Source organism: Drosophila miranda, chromosome XR (genome assembly GCF_003369915.1).
Source record: "Drosophila miranda strain MSH22 chromosome XR, D.miranda_PacBio2.1, whole genome shotgun sequence".
Lineage (NCBI taxonomy): Eukaryota > Metazoa > Arthropoda > Insecta > Diptera > Drosophilidae > Drosophila > Drosophila miranda.
In genome coordinates this window covers 18714886-18728076 of record NC_046674.1, presented here as the reverse complement: position 1 = coordinate 18728076, position 13191 = coordinate 18714886, and the positions used below count along the sequence as shown (strand labels likewise).

The 13191-nt window shown below is 47.1% G+C and overlaps 5 protein-coding genes across 7 annotated transcripts; 1 reads left to right on the top strand and 4 right to left on the bottom strand.

Annotated features, from left to right (window-relative positions):
- Positions 1–1253: 1253 nt before the first annotated feature.
- Positions 1254–3719, bottom strand: LOC108153029 (microspherule protein 1). The gene is made up of 3 exons (XM_017282785.1): positions 3320–3719; positions 2535–3258; positions 1254–2463 (listed from the first exon to the last, which is right to left on the bottom strand). The coding sequence occupies exons 1-3, from the start codon at positions 3625–3627 to the stop codon at positions 1729–1731; spliced, it is 1767 nt and encodes a 588-aa protein (XP_017138274.1). The 5' UTR covers positions 3628–3719; the 3' UTR covers positions 1254–1728.
- Positions 3720–3982: 263 nt separating this feature from the next.
- LOC108153115 (BCL2/adenovirus E1B 19 kDa protein-interacting protein 2) lies at positions 3983–6259 on the top strand. Its single transcript, XM_017282902.2, has 4 exons — positions 3983–4212; positions 4288–5448; positions 5510–5620; positions 5683–6259. The coding sequence occupies exons 1-4, from the start codon at positions 4208–4210 to the stop codon at positions 5801–5803; spliced, it is 1398 nt and encodes a 465-aa protein (XP_017138391.1). The 5' UTR covers positions 3983–4207; the 3' UTR covers positions 5804–6259.
- A 1261-nt stretch (positions 6260–7520) lies between these two features.
- Positions 7521–9333, bottom strand: LOC108151836 (gustatory receptor for sugar taste 64f). Of its 2 annotated transcripts, none has more exons than XM_033386793.1 (7): positions 9222–9333; positions 9077–9162; positions 8573–9025; positions 8247–8518; positions 8039–8193; positions 7727–7979; positions 7521–7661 (listed from the first exon to the last, which is right to left on the bottom strand). In XM_033386793.1, exons 1-7 carry the CDS (start codon positions 9317–9319, stop codon positions 7569–7571), a joined length of 1410 nt encoding a protein of 469 aa, XP_033242684.1. In that variant the 5' UTR covers positions 9320–9333; the 3' UTR covers positions 7521–7568. The 2 variants fall into 2 exon arrangements, with proteins under 2 accessions (XP_033242684.1, XP_033242685.1); XM_033386794.1 differs by having other exon boundaries at positions 7581–7661; positions 7723–7979.
- A 154-nt stretch (positions 9334–9487) lies between these two features.
- LOC108151838 (gustatory receptor for sugar taste 64e) lies at positions 9488–11374 on the bottom strand. 2 transcript variants are annotated; one of them, XM_033386795.1, is made up of 9 exons: positions 11268–11374; positions 11134–11201; positions 11009–11083; positions 10563–10949; positions 10235–10509; positions 10023–10177; positions 9814–9974; positions 9661–9752; positions 9488–9585 (listed from the first exon to the last, which is right to left on the bottom strand). In XM_033386795.1, exons 1-9 carry the CDS (start codon positions 11351–11353, stop codon positions 9508–9510), a joined length of 1377 nt encoding a protein of 458 aa, XP_033242686.1. In that variant the 5' UTR covers positions 11354–11374; the 3' UTR covers positions 9488–9507. The 2 variants fall into 2 exon arrangements, with proteins under 2 accessions (XP_033242686.1, XP_017136206.1); XM_017280717.2 differs by lacking the exon at positions 9814–9974 and having other exon boundaries at positions 9493–9585; positions 9661–9750.
- A 190-nt stretch (positions 11375–11564) lies between these two features.
- LOC108151840 (gustatory receptor for sugar taste 64d) lies at positions 11565–13093 on the bottom strand. Its single transcript, XM_017280722.2, has 5 exons — positions 13008–13093; positions 12762–12956; positions 12066–12702; positions 11756–12008; positions 11565–11704 (listed from the first exon to the last, which is right to left on the bottom strand). The coding sequence occupies exons 1-5, from the start codon at positions 13066–13068 to the stop codon at positions 11585–11587; spliced, it is 1266 nt and encodes a 421-aa protein (XP_017136211.1). The 5' UTR covers positions 13069–13093; the 3' UTR covers positions 11565–11584.
- Between the last annotated feature and the right edge of the window lie 98 nt (positions 13094–13191).

Below are 13191 nucleotides of genomic sequence, written 5' to 3'. Positions count from 1 at the left end.
GTTATTCACTTCATATAATTCAATGAGATAATCGCACTATTATGTCACCCTGAACTGGAGCAATCAATGGGTGCCGTGCCTACAGGTGTCTTTTCCCCGCACAGATCTCGGACACTTGGGTGATCTCAGCCCAAGAAACTGTGAAAGTTCTATCGAGAGACAGAGACCCCCACGCAACGCCCCAACCAGCATAGATTCTCGTACATATGTATGTGAAATGAAGATCCCATGTAGTGCTCCACTTCGGTCGCGCGGACAAACAGCATGACCTACGCTAATAGAGAAGAGAAAGAGCCCCCAAGACGGGCTTCAGACTAATTTTAGCAGTTGCGACATCGCCAAAATATCGGAATATCGGACCACAACAGCAACAACGACAACAACAACAAAAGTTCGGTGAACTGCACAAAAGATATAATAAGACAAAGCCAAGCTTCATTAGCTCTCCCATCATCAACTTGGGCATCGGTAAAAGAAAGCAGCAGCAGCAGCAGAACACACCACCAACACCATCCATACATAGGTCCATTCCATCGATTGGCTCTGAGATCAGATGGCGAACAAAAAAATGCACACAAATCAACGTTAGAATTTGGAATTCCAGGAGAAACAAAGCGGAGAAAGATGGAGAAGCTGGAGAATGGGATGGAATGGGAGAACTTGTACGGACCAAGACCAAGACCACGAAATTCTTGGTATGGCCAAAAAGTAAATTGACTTTTTATAGACAGTGACAACAATTAATTATATTTTAATATGCTGCGCAGCTTGCATGGCCCGACAGCTTATTAGTTTATAGTATCAACAATACAAATTAAAGAGCGAAAGACCCAAAGCGAACCCAAAACAGAATCCGAATCCGACCTCGAAGAAAGGCCGTCGCTTCTGCTGCTGCTTTGGCTGCCAGAAAGTCATCGAACTTTCTCCGTGTGTTTCTTTTTGGCGACTAATTTCTATATTATGTGTCATGGTCCTCGCCTGTCAGTCGATTAATTAATTATTTTAACAGCAGCCATCATTTATAACCTTTGCTATCGGACTGTTTCGAGGAGTCAATCTCCCCTTGGAGTCGCCCGATCTGTTACAATTTGTAAATGGAACTTGGGAGTTCGCAGAGTTCGCAAGGTCGAACAAATTTGCCCAAACACAATCGGCGGCTATTAAGTGCCGGCCCCCCGGTAGGTTCCTTCCCAGATGGAAGCCCGAGACCATGTCGCCACACACAACTGAGAACTGAAAACATAGAACAGAGATCTTAGACAATCGCGTGAGCAAAAGTTCCCAACAGACGCGGATCTTTATTTGCTTAATTCACTTTGTAAGCGACGCAGCGCTGGTGACATGCAAATAGAATGGTTATGGATAGATGGTTATGGTGTCTTAGCAGCCACTTTCGAGAGTCTGAGCTGTAATTAATAGCAGCTTACGAGTTAGCCGCAAATTAACTCCATGACATTGGCGTTGTTGAGAAGTTGTGGCGGCACGGCGTAGGTGTCTTGAGCCAGATTCGAGGCGGCGGTAGACTGTGGGCCGAAAATCCGGGAGATTGGAACTCTTTTCCATTTCCCCTTAAGAACTCTGGCTTCCATTCGATTGGAGGCGTTGCGATCGTCGACTGTTAGCTCCTCAGGTGGGCGTCACATTAATTTATGATGTTACACATATTGATTTTTCATTCTGAACACTAGACTTATGGAATTAGAATTTATTGCGACACTCATAGGGTAGCTAATTCAGGGAATTCGATGTCTTGGCGCTCTCATGGCGTATGGCATTGATCAGCTCGTAGTTAACCAGAAAGGTTAGGCGCAGTCCGCACATCTCCATGATGCAGTTGTGAGCGAGTCGCGTCTTCATGCCCGTCAGCAGAGGCGTACCATTGATGAAAATGGCCCGCTTGCCCTCGTTGGCAATGAAGAAGTCGCCATTGCTGCGCAGCTTGATGGTGCCCTGGCGACGAGAGATTTTTGCCGCAGCACCCTCCAGCGACAGATCCACATCAATCAAATAGTCCTTGGCATCGCGTCCGAATGTAATCTCCTTGGAGCGCATCAGATAGCGCACCTTACGGCCGCACAAACAGGCCAGAGTCTGGCTGTCGAGCTCAGAGGCAGCCGTTGGTCCTAGCACAGAGTCCACCAGGACGCCCCAACGTGACAGCTCGTTCTCCAGCACGCGAATGTCCCGCTTGTTGCGGCGATCCGTGAGAGTCCTCTCCATTTCCAGCGCTTCGTCACGCGGCACATTAACATCATTCTCGAAAACCTGTTCCTCTGCGTCGGAGAAGCTCAGCAGCGTCTGCTCCAAGCCATGGAGCGGCTGTACCACCTGGTCCGGCAGCAGACTGTACTGCTTTAGGAGCAGCCAGTGGTTGTGTAGCGATTTGGCGGTGCGGGCGCAGTAGAAAACACCCGCATTCTTGTCGAGCAGCTTCTGGAAGTGCTCCAGCTTGGGTGTTTCAGTCTGTGGGATGGGGGAGTCCATATATAAGAAGCTGCTTTTCCTAGTCAGATTCACATCATATCTCTACTTACACTACTGATGGTGCCCAGCAGTTCCTCCTCCTGGGTACTGTACGGGGCCTTTCGCTGTATGGACTCTACCATTTCGGGGTGCAAATTGCGCATAGCGGAGACGGCAATCCGCGACACTGCCGGTTCATAAAGCAACGCATACCAACGTTGCTGGAGCTCCTGGGCCGTGAACTTGCACGAGAACTTCACACCGCGATGGATTAACCGCAAATCGTTCGTCTGCTGAATGCCGATGATCAAAGCCATGTCGTCGCAGGGCTTCCAGCGTCCCAAATCTTTGGTGGCTAGCTGTGCCAAGGGACGGCCATTGCGGCGCTGTGACCTCTTGCTGGTCGGCCGCCCGGACCGAACGGTCGGTCGTCTATCGGTGGGTGGAACACGTTCCACGACTGGCTTCGGAGTCACTGGCACAACTAGAGGCATTGGTGTGACTGGCGGTGCAGCAGTGGGCGTGGCCGGGGAAACAGAGGCCACTGTGCCACTTGGAGTTCCAGGCAAAAGGCAGTCCACTAATCCCGGTTTAGGAGGGGTCTCCAGCATGGGAGCGGGTGCCGCATGCATATTAAGAGATGTGGGTATTCCCATCAGAGCTGGATAGTTTTGCGAACTGGTGCGTGGCCTGTCCCTGCGGCTAGGGTCTGCTCCTCCACGACTCGTGGGCACAGTGATGTTGTACTCGACGATTTCATCATCAAAACGTTTCCGTTTGATGGTGCGCGAGGAGCTATCAAGCGGAAAGATTACTTAGCAAAAGTTTGGGGACTGGATAATGTTTTCTGACTCACCTTCTGCGCTTCTGATCATTCTGCAGTTCAATTGGAAGATTGTGAATCGGATTTCGCGGAGGTGTTGTCGCCGTCACTGCCACTGTCGAAGTCGCTGTCGCTGTCGCTGTCGCCGTCGCTGTCGCCGTCGCTGCCACAGTCGTCGCTGCTACAGTCGTCGCTGTTGTGGCTGCTGCAGGCTTCGCTGTCAAAATGGAAGTCACGCCTACGGTGGAAACAGGGGACGAAATAATTGGGGGAACAGAAATGCGCTGAGTGCGGACAGGCACTGTATCGGTATTGTCAACGACAATATGTGCACCTTCCATTGCAATTATTATAGTCTTATCAAAAATTTAAATTTTTTTTCACGACGCCACAACAATGTGAAGTCGATATGCAGTGTGACCGCGGATTTATCGATAAAATATACCATCCGACCCTCAGAAATATACCGAAACATACCGCCTCATTTTTAAAATATACCGTAAATATACTGACGAATTCAAGTTCTATTATACATATTCCTCGTTTTTGATCGGCTCTCAGCCCTGCCCACATTATTTTATCCAATTAATGAATCTATTTTTTACTTGACTGGTTTATTTTAAATACTTGCTCATGTTGGATTTTGCAAAAAAAAAAAAAAGGGTTTTAGCGAAAAAGGTCAAACAAAAAAAACCTAAGAGTAATCGTTTCTATTGCTCAATTCTGATATTTCGTTGAGTAATGTTGGCAACTCTAGATTGGGCCCAAAAGAGGAAAATTTGTTTACAACAAAAATAGAAAATTAAGCTACAACAGCTGACTAATTAAGCAAAGCGACTGATGCACTGCCATTATTTAGCATTGCCTAGATGAGTGGGCAAGCCAATTTTCACACAAGCTATTCGAAAAACACTGGGAACTATGAGGTAAAGCGCGGATCTCCCCCGCCAACACACAAAACAATACATCCGTCCCACTACATATGACTAATCGATTTGCAGTTTTCATTACGCGGAATCGGAATCGTCGCAGTCAGAGAGCAAAATGGACATCTCCGAGACGCCCACGGACTCGACGGGCATCTCCCCGCTGGCCGATGAGTGTACGCAGGACACTGCGCCCCAGGTGAAAACCATTCTGGAGGAAGAAAAAGACACCAAGACGAGCGCTACCCTGGACAATAGAATAATGCGACCGGAGCTGCTGTCCATCGAAACGATGCCACAACGACAAATCATTGAACGCACGCTGGCCAACAGCCACCCGCTGATGTCACCGACGAACACAGACTCGGACTCCGAGCCGTTTCAGACCAAGCGGAACAACTTTCCCGACGTAGTGCCCGCCACCGAGGCGGCCGTGCAGGCGAAGAACACACTGAACCAACAAGCCCCCCGCAACAAGCCGCAGGATGCCAAAGTCAGTCTTCTGAGGACCAATAGCCCCGACATCCTCAGCAGCGAATCGGATGCGGATGTTTCGCAGTACCTTGCTGCTGTGGAGTCCAATTTTCAATCCGTTTCCCTGCTGCCCAACTCCAATGGCAAGAAGACGAAGCGCGGCAGCACTCTGCCTGGTGGCGAGGACATCTCAAGCCTGGACTCTATCTCAAACCATAGCTTCGATGATGATGAGGATATCGAACACAATCTGGCGTCGCTGAGTCCCTCGAGCTCGCTCATCGACGGTCTGGATGGGGAGGACGATGACGATGAGTGCGAAGGTCCTGAACTACTGCCCGACAATGACGATGATCTGGACCTGGATTTTGGTCTGGCCACAACGCCCACGCCACACACTCCGGCTGCGGCGACCCTACCACAGTATTCGGCTGCCGAAGAGCGGCGCGATTCACGGAATTGGCAGAAGATCACACTACCAGATGGACGCACGCGGGAGATCGACATGCGGGTCATCGAGCCCTACAAGCGTGTGCTGTCACATGGCGGCTATCTGAAGTCTGGCGGTCAGAATGCAATAGTCATCTTCTGCGCCTGTCACTTGCCGGATCGATCGCGGGCCGACTACAGCTATGTGATGGACAATCTGTTCCTCTATGTGGTTAAGACCTTAGAGCAACTGGTGACAGATGATTATGTCTTAATCTACTTGCATGGCGGCTCTAATAGGCGCAATGTGCCGCCCTTTCCATGGCTGAAGCGGTACGTATGGACATGATATCCGATTATCTTATCATTGGATAAGGCCTTTTTGCCCCTTTAGATGCTATCAACTGCTGGATAGACGCTTGCGCAAGAGTCTGAAACACATGTATTTGGTGCACCCAACCTTTTGGATCAAGTCATTGGTGTGGATGGCACGTCCGTTTGTCAGGTGAGCATCTAAGCACAACTATTTCGTATTGCCATATTGGGAATTTCGTATATTCTTGGTAGCACAAAGTTCTGGCGCAAACTGATTTATGTAAAATCTCTGGAGGAGCTGGGTCTGCATGTGGCTGTGGAGAAGGCAGCCATTCCGGAGAAGGTGAAGCAGTACGATGCCAAGCGACATTGAGAATCTGCAAATACTCTCTAGACTTGTTTCATTCAAACGCAAAACACTCGCCATTTGTGTTTCAGCATTCCCCATCTTCATCCACTAATCGATTATTTGAGCTATCCCTCTCTCCCTCTCGCTATGCTTTAATTTAAGATCTCAATCTTTGTGATACTTTGTGTTTGCCTTCTACCAGACGTAGCTCTCATATCCTACTTCCCCTGCGCGAGTGTGAAGCAAGAGGAAGCGTTTTAGCAAAACATCGAACAAGTTTTTGTAGTTCTTTATTGGCAGCCGTACAATTGTATTAGTAGACACATGCATATGCACACGCGACATGTGCTAGGATTCCTATACACATACATATATGTAGATATCATAGTAATTATCATGTAGCTTCCGCTTCATACAATCAAAGACTATACAATATCAAGATGTCGCATGAGCGACCAAAAAGCTGTTCTATGGCGGGTCCTAACATTAGGACCCAAAAGGCACGAGGGAGCGCGCGGGGTTTCAATTCGCTTTTCGCCTGTACTTCGTCTCTACCGCGACCCCGCTACCCATCGGTTTCGTCTGTTCGGCAACAGCACCGTCGAAGCGGTGGTCGCTGATCGCCGATGTCTTTGGAGCGGCACAGTGGGACCTTTGGCCGTCTCAGCTTGCTAAATTAGTTAGTTAGTCAATAAATATTTGCACACTGAAAAAATTTTAAACTTTGAGTGCTTATATCTCCTAAACTAAAACTATCTTGAAAATTCGATTGGAAAATTCTCTATTAGTTGCGTACATTAAATTTATCTACATTTTATTTATCTGTGCCGCGCCAAAGACATCAGCGACCACGCTGCCCTACGGTTTCGGCACGCAGACACTGACATGCTTTCAGTGCGCTTGTGTGTGAAGCTAAAAGCCGTATATGCTGCGGGCGAAACCGGTTTATGGCCGTGCCGACCTAGGACATACACACATATACACAACTACAAGCATATTTCTGGGTTGGCTCGAGCTCGTGCTGACCGAGGCATTGACGAAGCCGAGTAGCACTTCGGAGGCGAAGGTAGCGTAAAAGAGAATTGAAGTACTAGCCCCGCGCGCCCGTACCAGGAAGCGTCAAACGAAAATTGAAAAAGCATTTGTTCCTCATGCGACATCTTGGTATTGTATAGTCTTTGATACAATACAATATTAATATATTTTGTAATGGGAAAACAGACATCATAAGCAACCAGAAACCACCAAAACTTCCGAACATGTTACCTTTTTTGTGTAGTTGCAAACAAAAAAACGAACAAAACGAGACGACACGGGAAAACTGAATTTTAACATAAGTAATTGAAAATCTTTAGCTGAATTTTGCATTCACTGCATATTGTATATTCCCCGAGCTGTTTCGCCACCGCACGACCTAAGACCACTGAGACCCCATGCCAGTAAATCGTAGGTTGCACCATACACATACACACACATAATCGTAATACTCGTACTCGTATCCACCATCTGTAGGAAGCCCCGTTTAGTCTATAAGTGATACAATACATATATAGTGACCATTCTTGAAGAACGTTTGATATTTGTAAAGTCTACACACGCGGAACACATGTAGAATCTCTCTCTCTCTCTATAGATGGATGATAATCTGACGTACAATTTAGGCAATATAACCGATTGATATTACGGTCGACATTTTGTTGGTTTCCTTTAATTGCTTTAAACAATAATAATAATAATAAAGTGCAAGATGATTTTTTTATTTATTATGCAAATAAAACCCTTTCTCAACTTAAGAGTAATAGCTCTGATTGCAATCCCACAAATCGTTATCCTCGTGGAACTGGATAAGCACCAGCTCATAGGTAACTATGGTGCCTGCCACCTTCACAAAGAAACATTATATTATTAAAGATATTCCATTTCAGAATCGATTGTAGGCTTACTTACACTCAACACCAACTTCCGTGTGAGATGGAAAAACTTCATTCCACTGAGTGCCACCTCATCGTTGATTACCTCCTCCGAAAAGCGCTTGACCTCCGGACACCATGAATCCTTTGGCACGCAGCGCAGATATCTCAGGGTCAACCGCGACTCGTCGTGGACACTGGCGGAATACAGAGACACAGCCAGCGTGCGGCCAATGAGGAATATCAAAGAGAAGTAAAAGTAAACGGCATGGGCCACCGAAGGCATTGTGCTGAAAATGGCAAAATGCATAAATGAACAAGCAAATGTGCCAGAAATCATTGTACAAACTTCAGGCTACGCAGGAGCTGGACGCATATGAAGTAGAGGTTGTTCGAAAAAGACACCATTGTGATAAGGGAAATGGCATCGTCCATTTTGTCACACAATATGCAAATGTTTCGGTATTGAATGCGACGCTCCGACCAGTACGAAGGCGCCATGTGCTAAAGGAAGATACAATGAATGGCGAAGGAGGAAGGAGAACTATTCCACTCACCATTCCCTTAAAGTTCCTCAAGTCATTGTTCAGCTGTCGGAACTTTGCTGCCAATCCAATGCTGACAATCATCACAAACATGTCCATATAGTTCCATATAAACGTGGAATAGACATTCTGGAACTTTCCCCACAAGGCCAAGGCCGTGGAGTAGCTGGTCACGTAGAAGATCTCATCGTTGGTGCGAAGAAAATAGTTCTTGATGGGATCAGAGGTGCTATTGCAATATCTCGCATAATGAATGGCCGATATCATGCTGAGTAGGTGCTCAGCTGTGGTTAAAAAACAAAATTTATAATCATTTCTCATTTATGTACACATCTTACCAAAGGAAAGCATCATTCCCACAAGCATAACCATTCGAATAGTGTGTCCCATCTGGCTTTTTCCCACCTGCGATGGATACTGCGGCAAGCCCTGCTCTACTTCGTGCCAGTACATCATCAAAGTGGGCCACTGCTGCGCCAACCTGAGAGCCACAATGAGAACCAACAGCACAGAGCCACGAAAGATGATGGGCTTGACGCTATTGAAGCTAATGGGATTGTTCAACACCTTAAACAGGGAGAGTCCAAAATTTGCCAGACTTGAGGCGATGAATACCAGGCAGAAGCATGTGCGTACGTTGCGCCAGGAGAAGCTTAGATCTCCAGGATGCTTGGCCGTCACTCCCTTTACCGGCATCATGGCAAAGAACTCGGCCACGAGCAGAACCCTGCCCACGGCCTGGTGAAAACTGCCTTCGCTGAGAAATGTTTCCCTCGTGCCGCCAGGGAATTCTATGGAAATATTTATATTAGAGGCAAAAATGGAGTCTGGGGCTTAGCTACTTGTCGGTCGTTTCCTACACTCATACTCCGACTGCTTTTGATTTTTGTAGGCATCGCAGTTCTCTTCAATGACTTTCTTGCGAGCACTAATGGATTGAGATAATATGTGATTAATTCTACAATTATAACTATTTCATCATTTTACCTCTCGTGCATCACATCAAGTTTTCGCGTCAATGATGACCTCGAGTGCTTCTTTAAGCGACGGAATTTTCGTTCGAGCTTTGCAGGCAGAAATTTCATGCTGCGTTCCGGCTGTGTCCAACTCCAAAGGACTACTGCGGAAAAAAAGGCTGCTAGACTAGCGAATTTCCATTTGCAATGCGAATGGCCATTAAAAACACCTGTTGTTTTCAGTTGTCTATAATTAAAGCAACAGCGACAATAAAACTACACACAATTTGTGGCCTCCCCTTGCCACATTAGGCATTTTAACAGGTAAACGCCGTCGTTTCCTCCTTGTTGAACTGCAGCAGAATAAGCTCGTAGGTCACGATAGTTCCTGCCACCTGCACAGGGTATATAGTACATATAGTATTCTATTAATCGACATGACTAAGGATAATCCATATGAATGTACGGACCGAAATGACAACGCCACGCGTCAGACGAAAGAACTTCATGCCCGTCAATGCCACCGTGTCCATATGCACCTCCTCGGAAAAGCGTTTGAGCTAAAATAAAAAGTAAAAGATTACTTTTTCTGAATAAAATGGAAGTTCTGTCCTGGCTTTCCTCATCGCACCAATACTCTCTGGGCACCATACGAAAAATGCGCAGCGGTCGCTTGGACTCGTCATTGATGCTGGAGCTGTAGAGCGACAGAACGAGTGTGCGGCCCAGCAAATACGTGAGCGAGAACCAGAAGTACATGGTGTGCGAGGCAGAGGGCTTTGTCCTGTCAGAATATCATTAAAAGTAGCCACGATATACAGCCATAACTTACTGCATGCTCTTCAGTATCTTTCCACAAATGAAATACAAATTGTTGCTGAAGCAGAGGAGGGTTATGGTGGAGATGCCATCGTCTACGACTTGGCAGAGTTTGCAAAGGTTCCGGAAATTGACTCTGCACTGCATCCAGTAGTCCACTGTGGTGGCCTGAAAATGGAAAAACAGGTCTTAGAAGTAATCATTTCCCTGTGGCTCTCTTTATACCGATCTTGCTTCGCGCTGCATGTAATCGTTGAGATGCCGGAAACGTGATGCCAGTGCCACACTGACGGCCATCACAAAGATGTCGTTAAAATTCCAGGCAAAAGTGCTCAGAACATTTATCACCTTGCCTAACAGACCCAGGAAAGTGGAGTAGTCTACGAAATGGAACACGGTCGCGAAGTTGAAGTACAGAAAGTTGTCAACGGGATGACCGGGCCAGTGCGGACAAGCCACTGAATAGGTCATCGTGGATGTCATGCTCAGCAGGTGCTCCACTGTAAGGAACGTCAATAAATAATGCGAATCATGAAGTAAAAGCAAGTATTACCCAGAGAGCATGTGGTGGCCACCAGCGTAATCATCTTGATGTGATGGGCCAGCGATCGGCGTTCCTTTGCCAGCCGCAGCGGCGGCAGCTTGGTCTCCACTGCCTGCCACTCCTGGGCAATGGCTGGCCATCTCCTTGCGAGCTGCAGAAAAGACATCGAGATTAGGAATATGGATCCATAGAACACCATGGTCTCCACCGAATCAAAGTCGAAGGAAATATTCGTCATGAAGGCAACGATATATCCAGAGGTAATCCCAAAAGATATCATCATTGCCAAAGCATAATATGTGCGAGCACTGGACCAGGCGAAGGTTAGGTCTTCGGCCAACTTTGAACCTATGCCACGCACAGGCATCAGCGCAAAGATCTGGGCAATAATGAGTACTGAAAAAAAAGGGAACTATTAAATGAGGATTGAAGGAACATTGCTTTGAATCCTCTACCTGGTTTGATGGCCTCTTGGAAGGAACCGCTGTATCTGTAATCATCCCTTACGGCCCGACGCAGGAAAGCGTTTACTGCAAAAGAAGGGAAACTATAAACAAATCCAGAAAGATATCCCACCTACTCTTGGAAAACTGAAAGCGTTGCGATTGGTTGGAGACCACTTTATACTTGAGGATTCCCAGAGTAATACTATTCAAATATAGTGACAGATTAGTATTGGGTATTGGGTAGTATTTCTCAAGTGCATGCACATACTCGCTGCCCACTCGCGATCTTCGCCAGAACTTAATGCGAGCAATGCATTTCTGACGCTTGGCGGGATCCCCCGTTGTCCTGGCCATGTTCGGAGCTCGACTAACAACTGAATGAAGCCCACAAATGAAACTGAAAACGAAGCCAAAAGCAGGGTGCGCTGTGCTGCTTGTTCCGACTAATTGATGGTGTCCGTGCCAATTGTGCGGCTTATCATGTGCATAATCTTTGAGCTAAAGAGCCAATTGCTGACAGCATGACAGTTCCATGAAGAATGCATTAAAGGAAACGCAAGGCGAACGGGAACTGCTGAAAGGGAATTACGAGAAGAAAATACTCATAGAGGAGCCAGCACCACGGTTGCAGATGCTCCTTTGGACCTCTTCGCCCTCCATTTGGTTGATCAGAACCAGCTCGTAGACCATCAAAGTGGCGGCCATCTGAAAGATGTCATCGTAAAGCTTCAAAAGGGTACATATTAAAGAACCCACCGTAAATAACAGCCTTCGGGTGAGCACAAAGTAACCCTTTCCGCTAAGTGCAAAGGCCTCGTTGTGGAAGATCTCACTCAGGCGCTCCAGTTCTTTGCTCCAGCAGCTTGTGGGAACCTCATCGAGTGTGAAGTTGATCTGCTTGGCCTCTTGGGGGATGGAGGAGGCGGCAAGCACCATGTTTACAATGCGACTGACAACGTAAAGTAGACAGAACCAAAAGTACACCTCATCCAAGACAGCTCCTTTGACTCTAAATATAGTAAAAATACATCAGGGAATATCTTCGGATAGAATTATCTTCACTTACTGAAAGCTATGATAGATTTGAACACAAATAAAGTACATATTGTTGGCGCAGGCGACGAGCACCAAGCCAGACAGTTCCTTGTCATACAGCTTTAGAAGATCGTTCAGATCCAAGAGGTCGTAACGCACCTCTTGCCAAAACTCGTCGCTCATGCGCAGTCCAATGTGCTGACGAATGCGCCAGTGTAATTGCTGGAAGCGCATCTGCATACTACGACAGACCAGAATCAGAAATATGTCCACAAAGTTCCACACAAATGTCATAGAGAGGGTGCACCACTCCACATACAGCGCGAACCAAGTGCTGTAGGGCAAAATGGAGAACAGTTCCTGGCGCTCGCGCAGGAAGTAGTTCTGCCAGAAGTCAATGTCTAGATGGCATTCGCGTATCTGCTTCCAGTTACTCCACACGGCGCTAACCACGTACGAGAGATGCTCGCACAGGGCAGTCACCAGCAGAGCAATGGCCCAGCGTCGCAGGCGTTGGCTAAAGCGACGGCCAATGGAGGAATCGTAGCAGGACTGCAGAAAAATCCGCTCGCATTCGAATGTTCGACGGATGATGTGCGGCCAGCGTGGTGCAAGCAGCAGAAAGGCTCCAAAGCAGAAAATACAAATCACACTAAAACTTAGTGATCCTGCAAAGATATCATTTGACTATGGGGATGATATGGCACTGATATGATGCTTCTCTTACCTATGGTGTACAGTTTGAGCCCATTTTGAATCACAAGCTTTGCCGACAGCACGAAATCTAGAAGAACAAAGCAAAGCGCGGCCACTGGCAACAGATTCAACGGGGAGAACCATCGAAAGCGAACACTTGCAACCGGAACAGAGGGTTCCACTCCGGAAAGGGGTAGCACGCCAAAAAATTGGGCCACAACCAGAACTGTAATAGATCTATCCTTTAAGGTTGTTCCTTTCACTGATTTGCACTCACCATATCCAATGGCATGGTGCAGGGTATTCCTATTTGGAACACTCTGTGCGGACCACTCCATTTGAGGGCTGGTGCCAAACAAATGGCTACCATTCTGCAAGGGTGCCACAGCCCCAGGAACATTCTCTGACACGCATTATATTGTATTGATATAAGATAAGATCTAATGTGTGCCATTACACAG